General features: G+C 40.2%; 3 protein-coding genes across 3 annotated transcripts; all 3 read right to left on the bottom strand.

The window, feature by feature from the left end:
- Positions 1-2,651: 2,651 nt before the first annotated feature.
- Positions 2,652-3,215, bottom strand: LOC104441191 (cell wall / vacuolar inhibitor of fructosidase 2-like). The gene has a single exon (XM_010054213.3). It carries the CDS (start codon positions 3,213-3,215, stop codon positions 2,652-2,654), a length of 564 nt encoding a protein of 187 aa, XP_010052515.2.
- A 4,692-nt stretch (positions 3,216-7,907) lies between these two features.
- On the bottom strand, positions 7,908-8,497 carry LOC104441190 (putative invertase inhibitor). The gene has a single exon (XM_010054212.3). The coding sequence runs from the start codon at positions 8,442-8,444 to the stop codon at positions 7,908-7,910; it is 537 nt and encodes a 178-aa protein (XP_010052514.2). The 5' UTR covers positions 8,445-8,497.
- Positions 8,498-18,518: 10,021 nt separating this feature from the next.
- Positions 18,519-19,675, bottom strand: LOC104441189. The gene is made up of 2 exons (XM_039310802.1): positions 19,111-19,675; positions 18,519-19,033 (listed from the first exon to the last, which is right to left on the bottom strand). Exons 1-2 carry the CDS (start codon positions 19,673-19,675, stop codon positions 18,519-18,521), a joined length of 1,080 nt encoding a protein of 359 aa, XP_039166736.1.

The following is a 19,675-nucleotide window of genomic DNA, read 5'->3' as shown; positions in this document are numbered from 1 at the left end:
TAAAAACTTGGGTAGGTCCAACCCTATCTAACGTACTTAGATTTATATTGGCTTTCCATTGAAGATTCACATCTGGAAATATTGTCTAATTTGAGCTACATGAGTAAATTACAGGCATTTTTCTACCGAATACAAGTTCATCCACCCATTTCACTTTGTCTCTTAAGTAGACTAGCCGCCGCTTGTCGGGGAAACCATAGCTACCACCAACGGCACCACGGTTGGTCTCTGCCCTTGTTCGCCTCTCTTCCGCCACCGTACGCAATAACTCCCCCAACAACCATCTCTCTCTCTCTCTCTCTACATTGGAAACTAGAGCCCATTTTTGTAGATCATGTGCCATGGGCAAGAGGAGCCAAATATGGCCAGCATCGATGGGAGAACTGTATTGGAGAGGGAGAGAGGGAGATTGAAAGTGCCCTTCGCTATTATGTTTATGTCTCGGTAACTTTCCCGCATTGAGAAATTTTAGTAGAATTTCCATGTAAAGTCGGGTAGGCTCCAACCTACCGAGCCTTGTGTCCTTCTAAATTGAAGTGCAACAATGTTAAAATTACAAAGAATGATGTGCTAAGGTTGTTCAAATTGTCATTTAATTTCCCGGGTTCAATTAAGCATCATCAAATAGAGATCCGTCACATCACTTCATTTAAACAATTAATTTTCTTAATAAGTATAACGGAAGCACTAGTTAAAATATCAATTTGAATATCTCATTAAAATTAGGAAAAAGCTGAGCGTTTACGTTTTTCGAAATGAAGAAGCTAAGGCTGGCAATGAGGGACCAATGGAGGGTGGTCGTGTCACGAGGAGACTGCATTAAATTCCTGCAACTCCAACTTGCTCCATTGCCATCCTAACTTTGGTCCAACTCCACCTGACAATGACTTGATAGCTTAGCAGGGTTGTCTCCAATGAAGAACTTCCGTGTTTACTAGCATTGGATCACCCCCAAGGAGATGGGCGGTGCAGAAGATGGCCATGCATTGCTTTCGACTTGTGTTTCAACCTTGTGCCTGTTGGGAGCTGTCCTGTGCAAGTTCCACTCCAGGCTTCTCTCATTTCACATTGAATGTAAATCTTATACTACTATGCTCACTTGATCTCTCTTTTACTTGAGCTTGGACTGGGTTATGGCATATGTTTAAGCCATTACAATAACTCGTTAAGCATGTGAAAATGATACGATAGATATGATTAGTTATGGCAAGGTCGAGGGTTTGTTTGGGACATGTTCTTTTAGAAGAAAATTATCCTAAATTTGACTATGGTTACATAATGTGACCAATTTGATAGAGTAAGCTTTGGATCTGAATATATCCTTAAATTTCTTCATCCAATGAGACTTGTGAACCTCGACAACTCAGAAGATGTTAAGCAATCTAGAGGATATAGGGGGTTGGTCGTGTGGGCACCAATACGTAAAAATAAGGAACGCAATCCTATCAGCTCACCTGAGTTATTAAACAGGTGGGGTAGTGCCAACTCAAAGCTAAAAAGCTCCTGCTGCTTGGCGAGATTATGTTGTAATTAGATACCGAAGTAGATAATCTTATCGGGGATTAAAAGTCATGTTAGTTGCATTATTAGCTAAAGGAGAAGTATATGAAGATCTTACTCAAACCCTAAGGACAAATCATTTAATATTTCTTTACGTAATTTGATCAATGAAGATTGTCATCCTTATTTTAATATATAGTGGCGATTCCCTTGTCACCCTTCTAAATTATTTATTTTGGACAATAATTGTGATAAGGAAAATGTTAAAAGAAGAATGATTTGGCTTAAAATGATATGGTAGGACCTATGCATTGCTCTCAAACCAGTGAAGGAGACATATTTGGTTCTTTGTCTCGTTCAACATTAATTGGCTTACACATAATGAAAATGAGTTAGGTAGGTGAGTTTAGTTGGTATAATTACCTAAAAAAGTCATTAACTTATTGTACGGATGTTTATTCAGTCATAAATTTTTTAATTCAGTCAATATAATCTTTTGGACCAAATGTTCAATGATCAGCCCTAATTTGAACAATATTTACAATATTTTCCTTTTTACATTTTTTTCACTTTTACTTTTTGAAAAAAAATGAAAAAAATGCAATTATTGTCCGTATTGGTACCGACACCAGCAGTCTTACCAACCATTGCTTTTTAGCTAAAATTGGCTATAAAGATTGCATTTTCAAATCGTCAAATAATTTAATATTAAATTGACAAATTGAAATGTTTATATACCTGAATCGACATGATTTTAGACTTTTTTTTCGATAATTGTACAAGATTTAGTCTCTCTATTCACGATGGATAGCCGATGAATCACAAGAGCAAATAGAACGAGAGCTTATTTATTTATCTTATGTTTGTAACCGTGTGTACATACACTGTGCAGCCGTGACAAAAAGACAATTTCACGTTCTTCCCGTTACGACACCAGCCGGGCCCCACCAATTCACGTGCACAGAGAGAGAGCGAGAGAGAGAGGGAGGGGGAACTTTCTTACACAAAACAAAAACTCGTGACAGGAAAACCATCGGCGGACGCTACAGACAACAGATACCCGTCGGACCGGCCGCTCCCCGCGACGGAGATGATCCGCCGGTTCGCTAAACACGGCCGGATTGGATTCCGCCGCACAAGGCCCAGCCCCCTCACGTGAAGAGCTTCGACACGGCGGCGCAGATCTCGCAGAGCCGCCTCAGGTCCCGGTTCCTCCCCGCCACCAGCGGCGCGTACGGGCTGCCCCCGAAGGCCCCGTCGCAGTCCCCGGCAGCGCGGGCGGCGCTTCCGGCGTACCCGGCGAGGTCGGCAAAGGTCTCCGAGTTGAGGTCGTTGTAGGCGGCCGCGAGCTTGGTGACGGCGGCGGCGTAGCCGCGGCGGCAGGACTGGAGGCCGCCGGCGAGGGCGGGGCTGCGGTGGGCGAGGGAGGGGCTGCTGAGGATGCGGGAGATGTGGTCGCCGGTGCGGGTGGCGTTGAGGTAGGCGAGGCCGAAGGCGACGTAGGCGAGGGAGTAGGCGTCGGCGGTGGGGGTGCGGGGGTCGGAGTAGAGGGCGGCGGCGCAGAAGCGGGGGTCGCCGGTGCCGCCGCAGACCTGATTCACGAGCTCCGTCGCGGCGGAGGAAGGGCCGGCGGAGAGGAGGACGGCGGCGAGGGCGGAGATGAGGAGGAGGAGGAGGGGGAGGGCGGGGCGTGTTGGAGATGAAAACGACGTCATATCTTGGGGTCTGTGACAGCGAGGGGAGTGAGAAAGGGGAGCGGGATGTGAGGTTCTGATGGAGAGGGAGAGCGAGAGAGATGGCTGAAATGCAAGGCTTCTGCCTTGGTATATATCTAAATAGAAGCTCAAAAGGATAGGGAGCGCCACGTCATTCGCTGTAGTAAAAATTTAAAAAGGAATACTTGTGCGACTGTGGTTGATGCCACTTGGATCTTGAATTTCTCATTCGGAGTGATCTCGCTCTAAGGAAAAGGGATCCTAGTACCAAAGCTCAAATCCCCAAAACCTAGGCATGGGTCTACAAAGTTGTAACCAAGTCTGTCAAGGTTGGACTCAAGACCTTGGTGCCCACACTTGGGTCCATCAAGGCCGAGCCCACAACCTAGGTTCCCGTGCCTCAATCCTAATTGTTGAGTTGGTGTCCATTAAGGTCGGACCCGGGACTCTAGTGTCCGTACCTAATTTTTCGACCGCCCATGTGTAAATTATAAGCGCTCAAATAGTGTACATCTATTTGTAAAAATTAAACTAGATTTTCCATATCAACGATGGAAAATGTTATCTAATTCATTTTTAGGTCTCAGCTAGACACAAAAAAATATTGTCATTATTTTAGAAAATAATTTCTTGTAAATATTTTCCAAAAAAGTCACATTTTCCACGAAACCAACGAAGTTGGAATTCCAATCCCTACTATAACTAGATTCGATTTTGAGGAATTATGTTCCACTTGGAATTCAAATCCGTGTTCAAATTTTTCTCTATACATGAAAATAGCAGGGTATTCGTGGAGGAGGTCTGATTGCACATTGAATTAAATAGAACGATGACATCTCAGAGACATCTAGCGACCTCATATGTAAGGTCCTGAGGGCAAGGATGATGATCTCAAGTAATGGTGGTGAACCTTGCCCATCGCAACCCGAATGAAGGGTGCATCGGTGGAAGTGGCTGGAGAAGGAGTGCTGCCCACAGGGGGGGGGGGCGGGGCGGGGCGGGGCCGGGAGCGAGGGTGGCACTACGGTGAGGAGAGGAAGAAAGAGAACAAAAAGGAGAGGAGGAGGAGCGATTGGTGTTGGATCGATGCTCAGGTTGCATGTTTTTAATTCGAGCTATCATCAAGCGTCCGTTGCATCATGTGCCGGTGGCAAGCACATGAAAAATCAAAACCGATCCAGATTCGTGCTTAACATATGAATACCAAGTGATTTTCCTCCATCATTTCATCTAAGAGAGAATGGCTTGCTCCCGATGCAAGGGATGTATGAGATCCTTGCTTTAACCCTTGCTTGTGATTGAGCTTGAAGATTTCTCAAGAGGTACTAGCTTTTTGGCCCCCTTTGAAAGGCTACTAGCTTCAATGTGCGTTGCGTTGCCTAGGAATTATGTAAGTCATTTCCAAATTTTACAATCGTTGATGTCAGTTGAATATCTCAAATTAGCCACATATGAAATTTGAAATTTCCCTTTTTCTCGATGACAATAATAGTTTTTGAGTGCGTTTCTCTTTATAAAGAAGAAATTTCGAGTTTTAGGGATGACAATAAAGTCAATAAGAATGTGTGAGACATCTTTTTAGATGGTCTAAATTATGGTTTCCTCTAGGATACCCTTAATCATTCAAACATTCTTGTTATTTGATAATTTAGGGGCACTGGCCCAAGAAAGGCCAGGTTATCTGGAGATCCAAGAAACATTTTGAGAACCATATCAATTGATTAAACCTATAATTTTGGCCTATGCAGGTGATCCTAACTCAGAATAATTTGCAGGTTGTTTTCGTTTTAGCATTTCCTTAAAAGATTTCCTACATTTTCGCTTGGCCTAGGAGGTGAGGAGTGTATGTATGCTTTGAAGAGATCGCCCTTGACAAATAATTCTTTAGGATAGGGAGATGTGGATGCTGTCATGTACCCAACGACAACGATCATTGCTCGGTCTAATTTAAGCTGATTATTAATCCATGGTAAGGTCCACTAAGACGGTACAAACGGAAATGAATATTCCTAGTTTGGTACTCTTGAAGTACTTGTCAATGGTCGGAATGCTCGAGGCAAGTGAATCATGACATGTTTAGAAATTCAATGAGAGGCCATCAGTTCAACCGGATCTCCATCATTTGTTAGGTACACAAGCATGTAGTATGCCCTACAATCCACCCACTTTGCAGTAGGTATGGTGGGGAAGGTAATAATAGACTTATATTTGGAGCTCTGACGGTTTCTCGTACACTACTAGCATCAATTTCAAAGTAAGTTCGTTCCTGATTTAAAATCGGGAATTGGTTAGGTCAGTTATGGAATTAGAGATGATTGATTTCTGATTAGATCTGGTTTCACCTAAGAATCGAAAACCAGACCAAGAGGGCCAGTTCTAGTTTTTTTGGGATCGGGTACCAATCACTTAGCAAAAAAAAAAAAAAAAAAAAAAAAAAATCAAAGTTGTTACTTGTTTTAGAATTTATTGCTATTTTTAAGAAATTAAAAAAATATATTTTTTTTAAGAAAAAGAGTCGGTCCAGTTCCATCTTGAAATGGAGAACCATATTGAAAATCATTACTTCCATTTTTATGGAATTAGAAACTGAACTGATGCCCTTGAGCTGGTTTGGTTCGAGTAATTCCCGGTTTGGTTAGTCCGATATGCTCACCTCTATCTAAAACTGTTGGTTTCAGTCCATTTTGTGGTTCTATTAGGGAACCAGGCAATTTTAGGTTTTGGGCCAAATCCTTATAATAACAGATAAAATTTGCTCAAATTCACTAAAAATAAAAAAATCAAGTTGTTATGTTGTTGTTCACGGAGACAATGGTTCGATTTTTAACGGGTGCAATGGTGTTTTAACTTTTGATTTTTTCAGTTAAAGAGGCTTTAAAACCGGTTCCAACCTTACAACTGGGAACTAAATCAGTCCTGATCCGATTATAGGTTCAAAATTGAGAATCAAACCGGCTATTCTAATAACCGACGATGGACCAATTAGTCTAGGCAAATTCGATCTGGTTCTCGGATTGAACCGGATGTGATGCTCACCCCAAGAGTATGCACCTTCAACTTTTTACTCATTTCATCTTTTCACTCCGATCTCTTGATCCGCTTCCAATTCCAAAAGCTGATGCGTGAACCAAGTTTCATTGCCCGGCCATATATCCCCACAATCTTATGGAAAACATATCTGATATCTGAAGTGAGTTTGGATCTCAAATGCATTTAATGAAAAGAAACTGAAGTCTGGCTCTCGAACTCAGATTCAGAACTGATTTCTTGCCTCCGAATAGCTGATACAAAAATTCAACAGGTGATGAAGATGCCTTATCCCGTCATTGAAAGCCTGTCTCGCTCTCTTTCGGATTCAAGCATTTAGTGTTGGAATCCTGCACTAGCTCTATATATGGTTTGCGCATTTATCGCTAGGATTTCATATCATACTGGGTTAATTTTCTAAAAAAAAAAAAAACTTTATTTAAAGTCTAATCCCAATTCTATCATGAATTTACTTTCAATTTAGTCTCAAATCTATCCATGTGTCCAAAGGTTGCCACTTGTTTCTTTAAGATTTTCAATATTAGGATTACTAAGAGGTTCATTATAAGAATTTGCATCTTCACCGATATTGATAATTTTAAAAAGGAATAAGTGTATTGGAAATCATAAAACTTATAAAGAAAATGCAATTTAATTCTAAAACTTTCAAAAGTTCAATAATATCTTAAAATTTATTACAAAAATGCAATGAAGTCCTAAAATATTCAAAAAGTGTAATCAAGTCTTAAAACTTGTCAAATTAATCAAATGTAAGTCCTTTCATTAATAATACTTTTTAGGACTCAATTGCACTTTCGTGACAAGTTTTAAGATTTGATTGCACATTTTGAAAATTTTAAGATTCAATCGCACTTTCATAATAAATTTTAGGACTTCACTTTCATTGTACTTTTTGAAAGTTTATGACTCAAATTACAAGTTTTAAAACTTTAGTGCACTTAATAATTTTAAAACTAGAGTGAAAGATGGTGATTTTTTTTTATTATAAAAAAGTTTCAAGATAGAAGTGGGATGGATCCTAAAGTTGGTAATTTTTCAAAGAATTATGTCTATTTAATAATGACTTACTCATTAGAAAATGTCGGTGAACTTTGCTTGATTGCAGTCACTCATGGTAAATGGAAATTACCATAATTTCAAGATAATGGGAGAAGGGGAAAATACGAAACGAGTTGGAGTCCTACAGTTTTGAGATCTCGCATGTTATATTCGTTCTATATGGTGTATGTTTTCCGTTTGGCTATAGGAGTGTCTTATTCAAGAAAAAAATGAAGCCCACTTTCCAATTTCCATGTCTATCAAAGGTAGGAAATGAAAGGGAAATCATCGAAAGAGGAAACAAAATCATTTGAACATATCATGAATCGCGATTTTGTTGCCACAATGACAGATAGAGTCAATCACAACAAAATTAAAAAAAAAATCGCGAAAATTCAGGAATCAATCACATTTTTTGTGGAAATCTGCCACCGATATGTCTACATATTTCGTTTTGATTTTGACCAAAAACACGATATATCTATTCAATGCAGCAAAGGGAAAGAAAAGTTCACAAATTCGCCTGCTAGAAAAATTCAAAATGTAACTCTAACATGATTCAAATGGTTGATGAATTTGCTTCAACATTATCATGGGCATCGATCCTTAAGAAAATAGATGTGCAACAGCAACACAAATCTCTGAAAGCCCCTTAAGAACCTTGTTGCTTTCGGTCAGCGGCGATTCCGTCCCCTTAAAGGCCGATTCACAGTCGTCCGCCGCGTCGCCCGCCTTAGTTGCCAAGACGTCCAATCCGGCATAGGTCTCGGAGTCCAAGTTAGTTAAAGCCTCCTGAATCTTCGCGCCGGCCGTCGCGTAATCTCCCTGGCATTGCTCAAGGTGCTGGTGCACAGGGCCGGTCGAGTTACTTAGCAGCGAAGTTATCTGGCCCTGGGTGCTCGAAGCCTTACTATTCGCCAAGCTGAAGGCTACACGGGCTAGCGTGATCTGATCAGCGCCCGGCGTGCGCGGATCAGAGTTCAGGGCATCGCTGCAAAATTTGTAATCGGGCGTTTGCTTGCAGACCTTGTCGACTAGCCCGGAATCAGCGGCTGCGATGCGCGGGGACTGAGCGGCAATCGATGCGAGAAGGACGACGAATGCGAGATTGCAGAAGAGGAGAAGAGCAGAAGATGTTGCCATTGCTCTTTTTTACTGTGATTCAGCTATGGGGAATGGTTGAATTGTGCTAACAGGAGCACAATTAATCTCTGCTTAAATAGGCATGAGAGATGTAAAAATTTCCTTTCCAGGATTATCAGTATTGCAGCACATGGTTGCAGCTTCATTTGGATTCGTTTTGCTCTCCAGGGAGGATTCTGCCATTATTATTTTGGATGTCAAGGATTTAATAAATTCCCCATCATACATAAGGAACTTGCTAAGAGAACAGCGCTGTTATTCCCTTGCGGGCCATATGTTCCCATTCAATGGAAATTGGGCAACTAGTGGAACGAATTTAGAAAACAAATCTCGATAGAAGATTCTCAAATCTCGATAATTGCTTTTTTTTCATAAAGAAAATGAAGATTCTTGCTTGGCCCATTTGATACTTTGGATAACTACTTAAATAAAAAAAACTCAACAGTTCTAGATACAATAAAAGTCAAAATAGCAACCCACCACACATGTATTTTAATCATAATTTATTGAGATTTCAAAGAATTCCGGAATAAGTGAAAAATTTGAAAGTTGGCTGGCATGGTGAAAAAATAGGATTGTACAAAAAGAAGAAAAAGCACTGAGGTAAAATATTTTAAGCAAACCAATCCAATATACTTGAATTTTGAAATAAAATTCATTTTTAACTAGTCACGAGATGATCATAATTTCGATTTTTGAGTTAACTTGGATCATCTCGAGCAGAACCAATTAAAGTTTTAAATTACGTAAATTAGGTATTTGACTCTTTATTCTAATATTCGTATTCGTTATATTTTTGTTTACGCCGGTAAGTGCGAAAAATATTTAATCATGAAGGTTTGATTAATAGAAATCCAATATTTATTTCATCTTAAAGTAAAGATGTTCAACCAATCCGTTTAAAGATATTTTATATTGAGGATGCTTTTAATAAGTATCTTTTCTAGTTTCTTTCTTCTTCTTTTTCATTTATAAAAAATCACTTGGTGGAACCCACCAAATGGGATCCACAGTTTTCTCAAGGAATCCGGTTTCCTTTAGAAAACTTGCCATACCTGTCCAATATTCATCAGCATCGTTATATGAAGGCGATCAGTCCAGGAAGGAAGATTTTGGTGCATATCAGCGAGTCTTTTGTCACCAAATAAATCCATATTAAGTCCATAGTCAGTTGTTATCCAAGCACATTAACATTATAAAAGCCAATTCATCAATTGAAGGACCTCGAGTTGGTTCCGTTATGGGCGAAGAATGGCAACCGTAGGTTGTTAGTTCAATTGTCGTCGCATGTGCCTGAAGTTATAAAACGGTAGCAATTAATGTTGTGTTCCAAGAGCCCTCTAAGATCCCTATTATTATCGGACACTGATGAAGGTGGTCTCATAAAGGCCTGTTTGCAATCGTCCATGCCCTTACTAGCAATTTTCACCAAGTCAGCCAATACAAAGAAGTTCTTGGAGTCTAAGTCAGCTAGTAACTCTTCCAGTTTTGATAGAACCGTCTTATAAACGTTTTGACACTGCTGGATGCGCTGGTGGATGGACGGGGTCCTTGCCCAGACCGGTCCTGTGAGTTAGCGTCAAACTTGTGTAATCTTGAGTGCTTGAAGCCGTATGATAAACCAAGCCAGAGACTGTGCAGGCTAGTGTGTAGTCATCGGCATCAGGTGCCCACAGATCAGAATGCACCCAGAGATGAAATGCAGAATGTGTAGTTGGTTGCTTACTTGCAGACCTTGTCGACCAGCTCAGACATGGTCGTGACACGAGCAGACTGAAGGATGACAAGCACCAAGAAGACAGAATGCAACATGAACAAGATGCTGTCATTGTCTCATGTTGCTTTTGAATTATGAAGATGGCTGAGATCTGCTTCTCTAGCTCCAACAGATATGAGCAGAATCACTACTACTAAAACTTCAGAAACTCAGAAATGAAATTCACCGTGCTGACACTTTAAGACGAATCATTTGAAGCTAGATTGCACAAGGTTTTCGGCGGTGTTATGTTCTTGACCAACCGATACTTTAATTAGTCTTAGCACTCGTTTTCTAGCGTATCATTATCATACAATGGAGGCATGAGTCCTGACTATTGCCAAACGTGGGCTCAAATTTGACCTGCCTTTTGTGCTCAGCAATGCAATTCAAATAAGGGACAAACGTGCTGTAACCATCTCACTGTCTTCTATGTCTTTTACTCTTCGAGCTCCATAACAGACATAACTTAACTCATTACAAACTAGTTGCTCGATTCAGTAACAACTAAAAGCACACTGGAATGGATTCACAGGGCGATCATCCAATGTGGGGAAAACAATCAAGAAGCAACATCTCTGAAAATGTAAACCAAAGCTGGCAAAAAAAGGCGTACAGGACCGTAAGTGAAATTCGAGTGGAATCGGAATAATAATGCATAATGAAGAGCGCCAGGCAAGTATGCAGAGTTTTGCTTTTCCTTAGGATTTCATGAAGCATCGAAACATCGAAATCTGACTGTACCATATAGAGCAGAATTCGACAAGACAAAACACAGATCTTGGGCTTCCGATGTTTGAGGGCCGGCTTATTTTAGGTTAGGTTCATGTCATTTTTGGGCCGGATGGTTTATTTATAAGTCGGGTTATTTTATCGTGGGCTGGGCTGCTACTTAATAAGTCTTTCTCGTCTGGGCTTCAGTTCGGGGAAGCCCAACTAGGCTTCCATATCGGGCCCAGTCCGACCGTGGGGTTGGTGACCCGGGTCGGTTCCGACCTGGAGATCTGACTCGGGTCGGGTCCAATTTTTTTTTAATAATATAATTTTATATTATCTTAATATAAAAAACGAGACCTCAGCCGCCATGCTTGAGTCCATCGAGATTGGGCTCGGGATGACACGTCTGATAATATCAAGGCCAAATCCAAGTTCTCAATGCTCATGCCTTGGTCCATTGAGGTTAGAGTACCTCTTAAAAAAATGTCAAATTTTCTTAGCATTTTTATTTTTTTTCTTTTTTCTTTTTCCTTCTTCCTTACTAGGTCGCTGGGCCTTAGCAATGGCTAACAACTAGCCACGGGGGCACAGACTAGCGAGGGCTGAGGCGTAGGCTTGAGCTCGCTAGACCTTGGTGAGGTTGAGTCTTCTTGAGACTAGCGAGGCTCGAGCTCATCAGCCTCAAGTGAGATAGACCTCGCCATATCTTAGTGAGACTTGACCTCACCAAAGGTCGACGAGGTCAGCCCTCGCCGATGGCCTGTCACCATGGCCTGAGGACTGCAGAGGAAGAAGGAAAAATAAAAAGAAAGAAAAGAATAAAAAAAAATCTGGAAAAAATCTGGATTTTTTTCTTTAAATTTACAAAAATTGTCCACGTCATCGCGGTCGTGCAACTTAGGACAGTTACCGTTCACATTGGCCATTTCTGATCAAATGAGATTTTTCTTGCGAAACAATGGAATATATATTTTCCAATTCATTTTCATGTCTCAACCAAACAACTGAATACATTGTGATTTTCTGTAAAATGATGAACCTAAAAGTGATGGACTGACAAAGATTAATTTTTTGTAGCAAACAAGTTAGTGACAGCAACACATGTTTTCGAGAGGCCATTTAAGATCCCAATTATTATCGGACACTGATGAAGGAGATCTCATGAAGGCCGATTTGCAATCGTCCGTGCCAATACAAGTGATCATCACCAAGTCAGCCGATCCGAAGAAGCTGTTGGGGTCCAAGTCACCCGATGCCTCTTCACATTTCAATGTGGCCTTCTCACAATTGTTTCGACGCTGCTGGATGCACTGGTGCACAGACGGGTCTTGGCCTCGACCAGTCGTGTTATTTAGCATCGAAGTTGTGTAACCTCGGGTGCTCAAAGCTTTATGATGCACCAAGCAGAAGGCTATGTGGGCCGGTGTGCAAGCGTCGGCATTAGGTGCGTGCGGATCAGAATAAAGAGATGTAGTGCAGAATGCAGTTGGTTGTTTGCTTGCAGACCTTGATGACAAGCTCGGTCACGGCTATGTCGCAAGAGGACTGAAGGATGACAAGCAAGAGGAAGACTATGCTGTCATCATCTTATGTTGCATTTGAATTTTGAACATGGTTCTGATTTTGATACTGCAATGAGCTTGAAATATGTCATTCACTATATCTGTCCTATTGCCTATTAGTTTAGTCATCATGGCACGCGCATGAAGTAATGGAATGACAGTGATTAATCTTGCATAGCAAACAAATTAGCCATGGCAACACATGTTTTTGAGAAACCTTTAAGATCCCGATTATTATCGGACATCGATGATGGTGATCTCCTAAAGGACGATTTGCAGTTGTTCGTGCCCTTACCAGCAATCATGGCCAAGTCGGCTGATCCGAAGAAGCTCTGGAGGTCCAAGTCACCTAATGCCTTTTCACATTTCAATGCGACCTTCTCATAATCATTCCGACGCTGCTGGATGTACTGGTGCTCGGACGGTCCTTGCCTGGACTGGTTTTGTTATTTAGCATTGAAGCTGCGTAACCTCGGGTGCTCAAAGCTTTACGATACAGCAAGCAAGCCAAAGGTCATGTGGCTGATGTGTGGTCGTCAGCCAAAGGTTATGTGAGCTGATGTGTAGTCGTCAGCATCCGGTGCGTGCGGATCTGAACAAAGAGACGTAATGCAGAATGCAGTTGGTTGTTTGCTTGCAGACCTTGATGACTAGCTCGGTCACGACTACAACGCAAGAAGACTGAAGGATGACAAGCATGAGCAAGACGGGATACGACATGAGTAAGATGCTGTCATTATCTTATGTTGCTTTCGAATTTTGAAGATGGCTGGGGTTGTGCTTTTCTGGCGTTGACAAACATGAACAGAATCAGCTCAGCTGAAACTCGGGAAGCTGAGAGCAATGCAATTCACGGAGCTAATATTTCAAGGTGAATAATTTGAAGCTGCATGGCATAAGGTTTTCGGCGTAATGTTCTGAACCAAGTTGGTGCTTCAAAGAGCCTAGACACTCGCATAGCAAACGTGCTGTAACTTTCTCGCTGTCCTCTCTCTTTTCAATCTTCAAGTGCTATAACAGACATTTTCCGCACCGCAGCCTGCGACACACTAAGTGTCCGCTTCAGTAACAACCACGAGCACACTAGAAATGAATAAGTGATTATTCGATAGGGGGAAAAAATACAAAAAGCCACCTCTCTAGAAATAAAACCCAGACCTTAGGCCACATTCCCAGATGTCTTTCCAAGGAGAAAGCACAAAGATTATCTCATCTATAGACTGTTGAAAGTTTGTTTGTAAAATAAATTAGGTGTGTTTTTCCTTATCCCACGTAAGAAAGTTGAGAGGAGGTGAGCCAAATAATAAGTGTGAGACTTCTCTAGTGTGTTTAAAGAAAAGACTAGATGTGAGCTAGACCTGATCATACCTGCGTGCGGTGCGCGATTATTAAGCGCACTTAGTACTTTGCATGCTTGCACGGAGTACTAATTCTTTTGTTTTTATCTTATTTCGTATGGTTATCTTATTAACATTTATTAGCTGAAAGGTTGTTTTTTGTTTATTAAGTATTTTTGGAAATTATAAAAATTTGAAATTTTATTCATTAAAAAATTATTATTTTTTATTATTTTTATAATTCCGAATTTAATTCCTTTATTTTTATTTTATTTCATACGGTTATCTTATTAACATTTATTAGTTCAAAGGTTGTTTTTTTTATTAAGTATTTTTGGAAATTATGAAAATTAAAAAAATTTATTTATTAAAAAATTATTTTATTTATTATTTCAAATTTTTATATATGTGTCTTTTCAAGACAACCTTTGGAAATTATACTTGTTCAGTTTGCAACCTTTCTAAAAATGCTACATTTGTTCATTTTGCAACTTCTTTTGAATAAATACCTTTATTCATTCTAGAACTTCTTTCGAAAGGATACTTTTGTTTTGCAACCTTTCACAAAGTTGCCTATATTATTTATCTATATATATATATATATATATATATATATATATATATATATATATATATATATATGTCCGTTTTTTGATGGAACGAATATAAAATCACTTTCGAGTCTTACTATAGCCATTTTTTCGATTGTTTCCTAGAGAGATCTTATAGTAATATTATAATCGCTATCTAGTATTCTCACTCGAGACTTTGTTATATTTTGGAGGATATTTGCCCATAACCGTTCGTATATATTGTGGAGCAAATAAATCTTTAAACAAAGTAATATCATATCTCAAAATTCGACTTAATTGCTCTATTGATTCAAAGCCATATTTCCCAACATAGACCACACTCTTAGACGTGCAAAATCATCACTGTATCGTTAGATGAAGTGAGACTTCTGACCCACAAATCATTTGGGGGAAAAATAGTGTATCATGATAATATAGTCTCCAATGTTTCTTTAATCCACTAATATAACTCTTTGCATAGATCAATGAATGAGCCTACTAGGTATGCACTGCCACCGCTACCACTAAGTCTTGAAATAGGAAACAAAATATAGTAATGTGCACTTGCACTGGTTGCAATGCCTAGAGATTGAGATGCAAGATTCAAACCGTGAAAAGTTTGGTCTTATATTAGCCGAAAAATACTTACTGTGGCATCACATTGAACACATAGGTGCATTTCCGCATCATCTAAAATATGCTAGTATTGGCAATGTTAAAGTTGTAGATGCGGTCTTCAATTGCAAACTTTCCCTCATATAGAGAACACACTTCACTAGTCTAAAGAAAAACTTAAAGTGAAAATGAAATGCATTCTAGTGCTTGCAAGAAGTACCAAGTAAATGGGCACCAACTCACTGCCTATGTTCGTCATTTTGTGGCCGGGACAAATATGAATAAAACCATTTCTTCTCAATTCAGATGTAACTTTCATCTTTTCTGCAAGCATCATTGATCTTTCATACTAGTAAATGTAGTAGCATTCGAGTCATATCTCCAGTGAAACAAGGTTCTCTACAACCGTGACGAATTCACATGGTGGTGTGAATGGAAGCATTGTGATTTCATCTGTAATCGCATTCCAATAAATTCGATTTTCATCTATTTCTTACACGTCGAACCACAAAATTTGTAATCGGGTGTTTGCTTGCAAACCCTGTTGACTAGCCTGGAATCAGTGGCTGCGATGTGTGGGGACTGAGCCGCGATCGACGCGAGAAGGATGACGAATGCAAGATTGCAGAAGAGAAGCGCAGAAGATGTCGCCATTGCTCTTTTTTACTCTAATTCAGCAATGGGGAATGGTTGAATTGTGCTTACAGGAGCACAGTTAATCTCTCCTTAAATAGGAATGAGAGATGTAAAAGTTTCCTTTCCAGGATTATCAGTATTGCGTCGAATGGGTGCAGCTTTATTTGGAAACGTTTTGCTCTCCAGGGTGGATTCTGCAAACATTATTTCAGATGTCAAGGATTTCAATAAATTCCCCATTATAAATAAGGACCTCGCTACGAGAACGGTACCATTATTCCCTTGCGGAACAAATTTGGAAAACAAATCTCGATAGAAGATTTTCAAATATCGATAATTGCTTTTTTTTTTCATAAAGAAAATGAAAATTCTTGCTTGGTCCATTTGATACTTTGGATAAATACTTAAATAAAAAAACTCAACAATTCTAGATACAATAAAAGTCAAAATAGCAACCCACACATGTATTTTAATCCTAATTTATTGAGATTTCAAAGAATTCCAGAATAAGTGAGAAATTTGAAAGTTGGCTAGCTTGGTGAAAAAATAGGGTTGTACAAAAAGAAGAAAAAACATTCAGGTAAAATTTTTTAATCGAACAGATCCAATAAACTTAAAATTTTAAATAAAATTAATTTTTAGTTAGTCACAAGAGGATCATAATTCCGATTTTTAAGTTAACTTGGATCACCTCGAGCAAAATCTATTAAAAGTTTAAATTATATAGATTAGGTATTCAACTATTTATTTTGATAATCGTATTCGTTATATTTTGTTCACAAAGTAAGTGCGAAAAATATTTAATCGTAAAGGTGTGATTAATAAAAATCTGATATTCATTTTTTCTTAAAGTAAAAATGTTTGGCTAGTCCGTTTAAAGATATTTTATATTGACGATGCTTTTAATAAGTATATTTTCTAGTTTCTTCTTTTTATCTTTTCATTTATTGAATCCCACTTGGTGGGACCCACCAAATGGGATCCACAGTTTTCTCAAGGAATCCGGTTTCCTTAGAAAATTTGCTATACCTGTCCATTCATTAGCATTCATTAGCATATAGTCTTTATTAGATTTCCGGGTAAGGTGCATATCGGGACCTCCACGAGTCTGCCACGATTTGTCACCAAATCCATCTATATTAAGACCATAGTCAGTTGTTATCCAAGCACATTAACATTATAAAACCCAATTCATCGATGGAAGGACCTCGGGTTGGTTCCATTATGGAAGAGAACGGCAACCGTAGGTTATTAGTTCAATCGTTGTCGCATGCACCTGAAGTGGTAAAACAACAGTGATTAATGTTGTGTTGCCAGGGACTTTAGGGACCGCAACACGTGTCTCCGAGAGGCCTTTAAGATCCTTATTATTATCAGACACTAATGAAGGCGGTCTCCTAAAGGCCCGTTTGCAATCGTCTATGCCCTTACTTGCAATCATTGCCGAGTCGGCCAATCCAAAAAAGTTATTGGAGTCTAAGTCAGCTAGTGCCTCTTCCAGTTTCGATAGAACTGTCTTACAAGCATTTTGACACTGCTGGATGCGCTGGTGGACCGACGGGGTCCTTGCCCGGACCGGTCATGTGAGTTAGCGTCAAAGTTGTGTAATCTTGAGTGCTTGAAGCCGTATGATAAACCAAGCCAGAGACTGTGCAGGCCAGTGTGTAGTCATCGGCATCAGGCGCCCACGGATCAGAATGCATCCAGAGATGAAATGCAGAACGTGTAGTTGGTTGGTTGGTTGCTTGCAGACCTTGTCGACTAGCTCAGATATGGTCGTGACACGAGCAGAGTGAAGGATGACGAGCCCCAAGAAGACAGAATGCGACATGAACAAGAATGCTGTCATCGTCTCATGTTGCTTTTGAATTATGAAGATGGCTGGGATCTGCTTCTCTAGCACCAACAAATACGAGCAGAATCACTTATGCTAAAACTTAAGAACCTGAGAAATCAAATTCACCGTGCCGACACTTTAAGACAAATCATTTGAAGCTAGATTGCACAAGATTTTCGGCGGTGTTATGTTCTCAACCCACTGATACTTTAGATATTCTTAGCACTTGTTTTCTAGTGTATCATCATCATACAATGGAGGCATGAGTCCTAACCATTGCCAAACGTAGGCTCCAATTTAACCTGCCTTTTGTGCTCAGCAATGCAATTCAAATAAGGGACAAACATGCTGTAACTATCTCACTATCTTCTATGTCTTTTACTCTTCGAAGTTCCATATCAGACATTACTATGTCATAAATCATTACAAACTAGTTGTTCAATTCAGTAACAACTAAGAGCACAGTGGAATGGATTAATAGAGCGATCATCCAATGGGGGGAAAACAATCAAGAAGCAACATCTCTGGAAATGTAAACCAAAACTAGCAAAAGAAGGCGTACAGGACCGTAAGTGAAATTCGTGTGGAATCAGAATAATAATGTGTAATGAAGTGCAACTGGCAAGTATGCTGGGTTTTGATTTTCCTTAGGATTTCATGAAGCATTGAAACATCGAAATCTGACTGTACCATATAGAGCAGAATTGGACAGGACAAAGCACAGATCATTGAGTGAAATGCAGAAATCACGGATAAGATCGGACTGTCTTACTTCAAAAGAAAAATTCATGTGAAATTGTGGAAAAAGAAGATGACTTACACTAGAATTTGCTAGTCTGAAGAAAAACTCAAAGTGAAAATGAAAATGCATTCTACAGCTTAAGAAGTACCAAGTAAATGGGCACAACTCATTACCCATGCTCATCATTTTGTGGTCAGGACATGTATGAACAAAACCATTTCTTCTCAATTCAGACGTAACTTTCAATTTTTCTGCAAGCATGATCAATCTTTCATACCAGTAAATGTAGCAGCAATTGAGTCATATCTCAGGTGAAATGAGATTCTCTACAACGGGGACCAAATCAGTTGTCCCTGGTAATGGAAGCACTTTGAATGAGCCTGTGATCCAATTCCAAGAAATTCGACTACTGCAAAGTCTAGGTATTTCCATAAGAAGCTCATCACACATCCAACCATAAAATCTCTCTACCACTTCTGGATTCTGAAAAGTATACAGCTTAGTCCAAGATTCTCTCATAACCCAAACAGAACAAATGAAATAATAGAGGTCGTAATCCTCAACGACTTCTGAAACCTCTGCACCAATGAACACAGTCAGCGACTCATTTAACACTGCCACAGACACTTTTAAAGAGGCACTCTTATTCTTATTCTGAAAAGTCTCTTCCGGTAGAGCCATTTCATAAAACACCTCACGTACGAGGTCAAACATGAATAATGATGCATCTTCACTCGCAGACCCCGTATCATCCAACTTATCATCCAACTTGAAAGCAACCCAGTACAGATTCCCATTCAAGAAGACCGCTTTGTCTTCATAGCGAAAAGCAGGAACCTCACACTCCAAACTTCTCCAGGAATCTGTACGGAGTGAATAAATCCCGACTGACCAATCCAACGACCGTCGACATGGAAATGGAGGATCCTCACAATCTTATAGTTATTCGACCGAGCGTCGAAGCCAATCCCTACAAACTCGCTATTGGCCTCCTTGGAAAGAAATCGCGGCTCCTTCCGGGGGGGATATAGTCGAACTGCCTTGTGCTTTCCGGTGAACAAATTCCACAGATGCATGTACTGCCCTTCGCGATTTCGGGAAAATTCGGCGACGCCGATCAAACCATTGCACGAACCGACGAAACGGATAGGGGTATCGAAAGGGGTTCTGACTCCCAACTGGAAAGGCAGGGTAAGAGAATCGTAGGGAACCAGAGAACACGTACCCTGAAAACCATCGCGGTAATCTAGACACACGAGGTACCAGTTAGAGGGATCGAGAGCGGAGTGGCGATAGTGGAGGGCCCGAACGTAGGGTCGTCGATGGCGGAACGCCATGATCGGCAAGACGCACCTTAATCGGAGGAGCAATTTCATCGGCAGTCGCTTCAGGATCTCCATTAAGACTTCTTGAGGGAGCTGCGGGTCGCCGCCGTCGCCGTCGCCGTCGCCGTTCAT

The sequence above is a fragment of the Eucalyptus grandis genome, chromosome 4, assembly GCF_016545825.1.
Source record: "Eucalyptus grandis isolate ANBG69807.140 chromosome 4, ASM1654582v1, whole genome shotgun sequence".
In the NCBI taxonomy this organism is placed as follows: Eukaryota; Viridiplantae; Streptophyta; class Magnoliopsida; order Myrtales; family Myrtaceae; genus Eucalyptus; species Eucalyptus grandis.
This window is presented reverse-complemented; position numbering and strand designations above follow the sequence as displayed.

Coding starts and splice junctions, on each gene's coding strand:
- LOC104441191 (XM_010054213.3), bottom strand. CDS start 3,215: ATGACGTCGTTTTCATCTCCAACACGCCCCGCCCTCCCCCTCCTCCTC.
- LOC104441189 (XM_039310802.1), bottom strand. CDS start 19,675: ATGAACGGCGACGGCGACGGCGACGGCGGCGACCCGCAGCTCCCTCAA. Junction 19,034..19,110: donor TGTCGACGGTCGTTGGATTG/GTCAGTCGGGAT, acceptor TTCGCTATGAAG/ACAAAGCGGTCTTCTTGAAT.
- LOC104441190 (XM_010054212.3), bottom strand. CDS start 8,444: ATGGCAACATCTTCTGCTCTTCTCCTCTTCTGCAATCTCGCATTCGTC.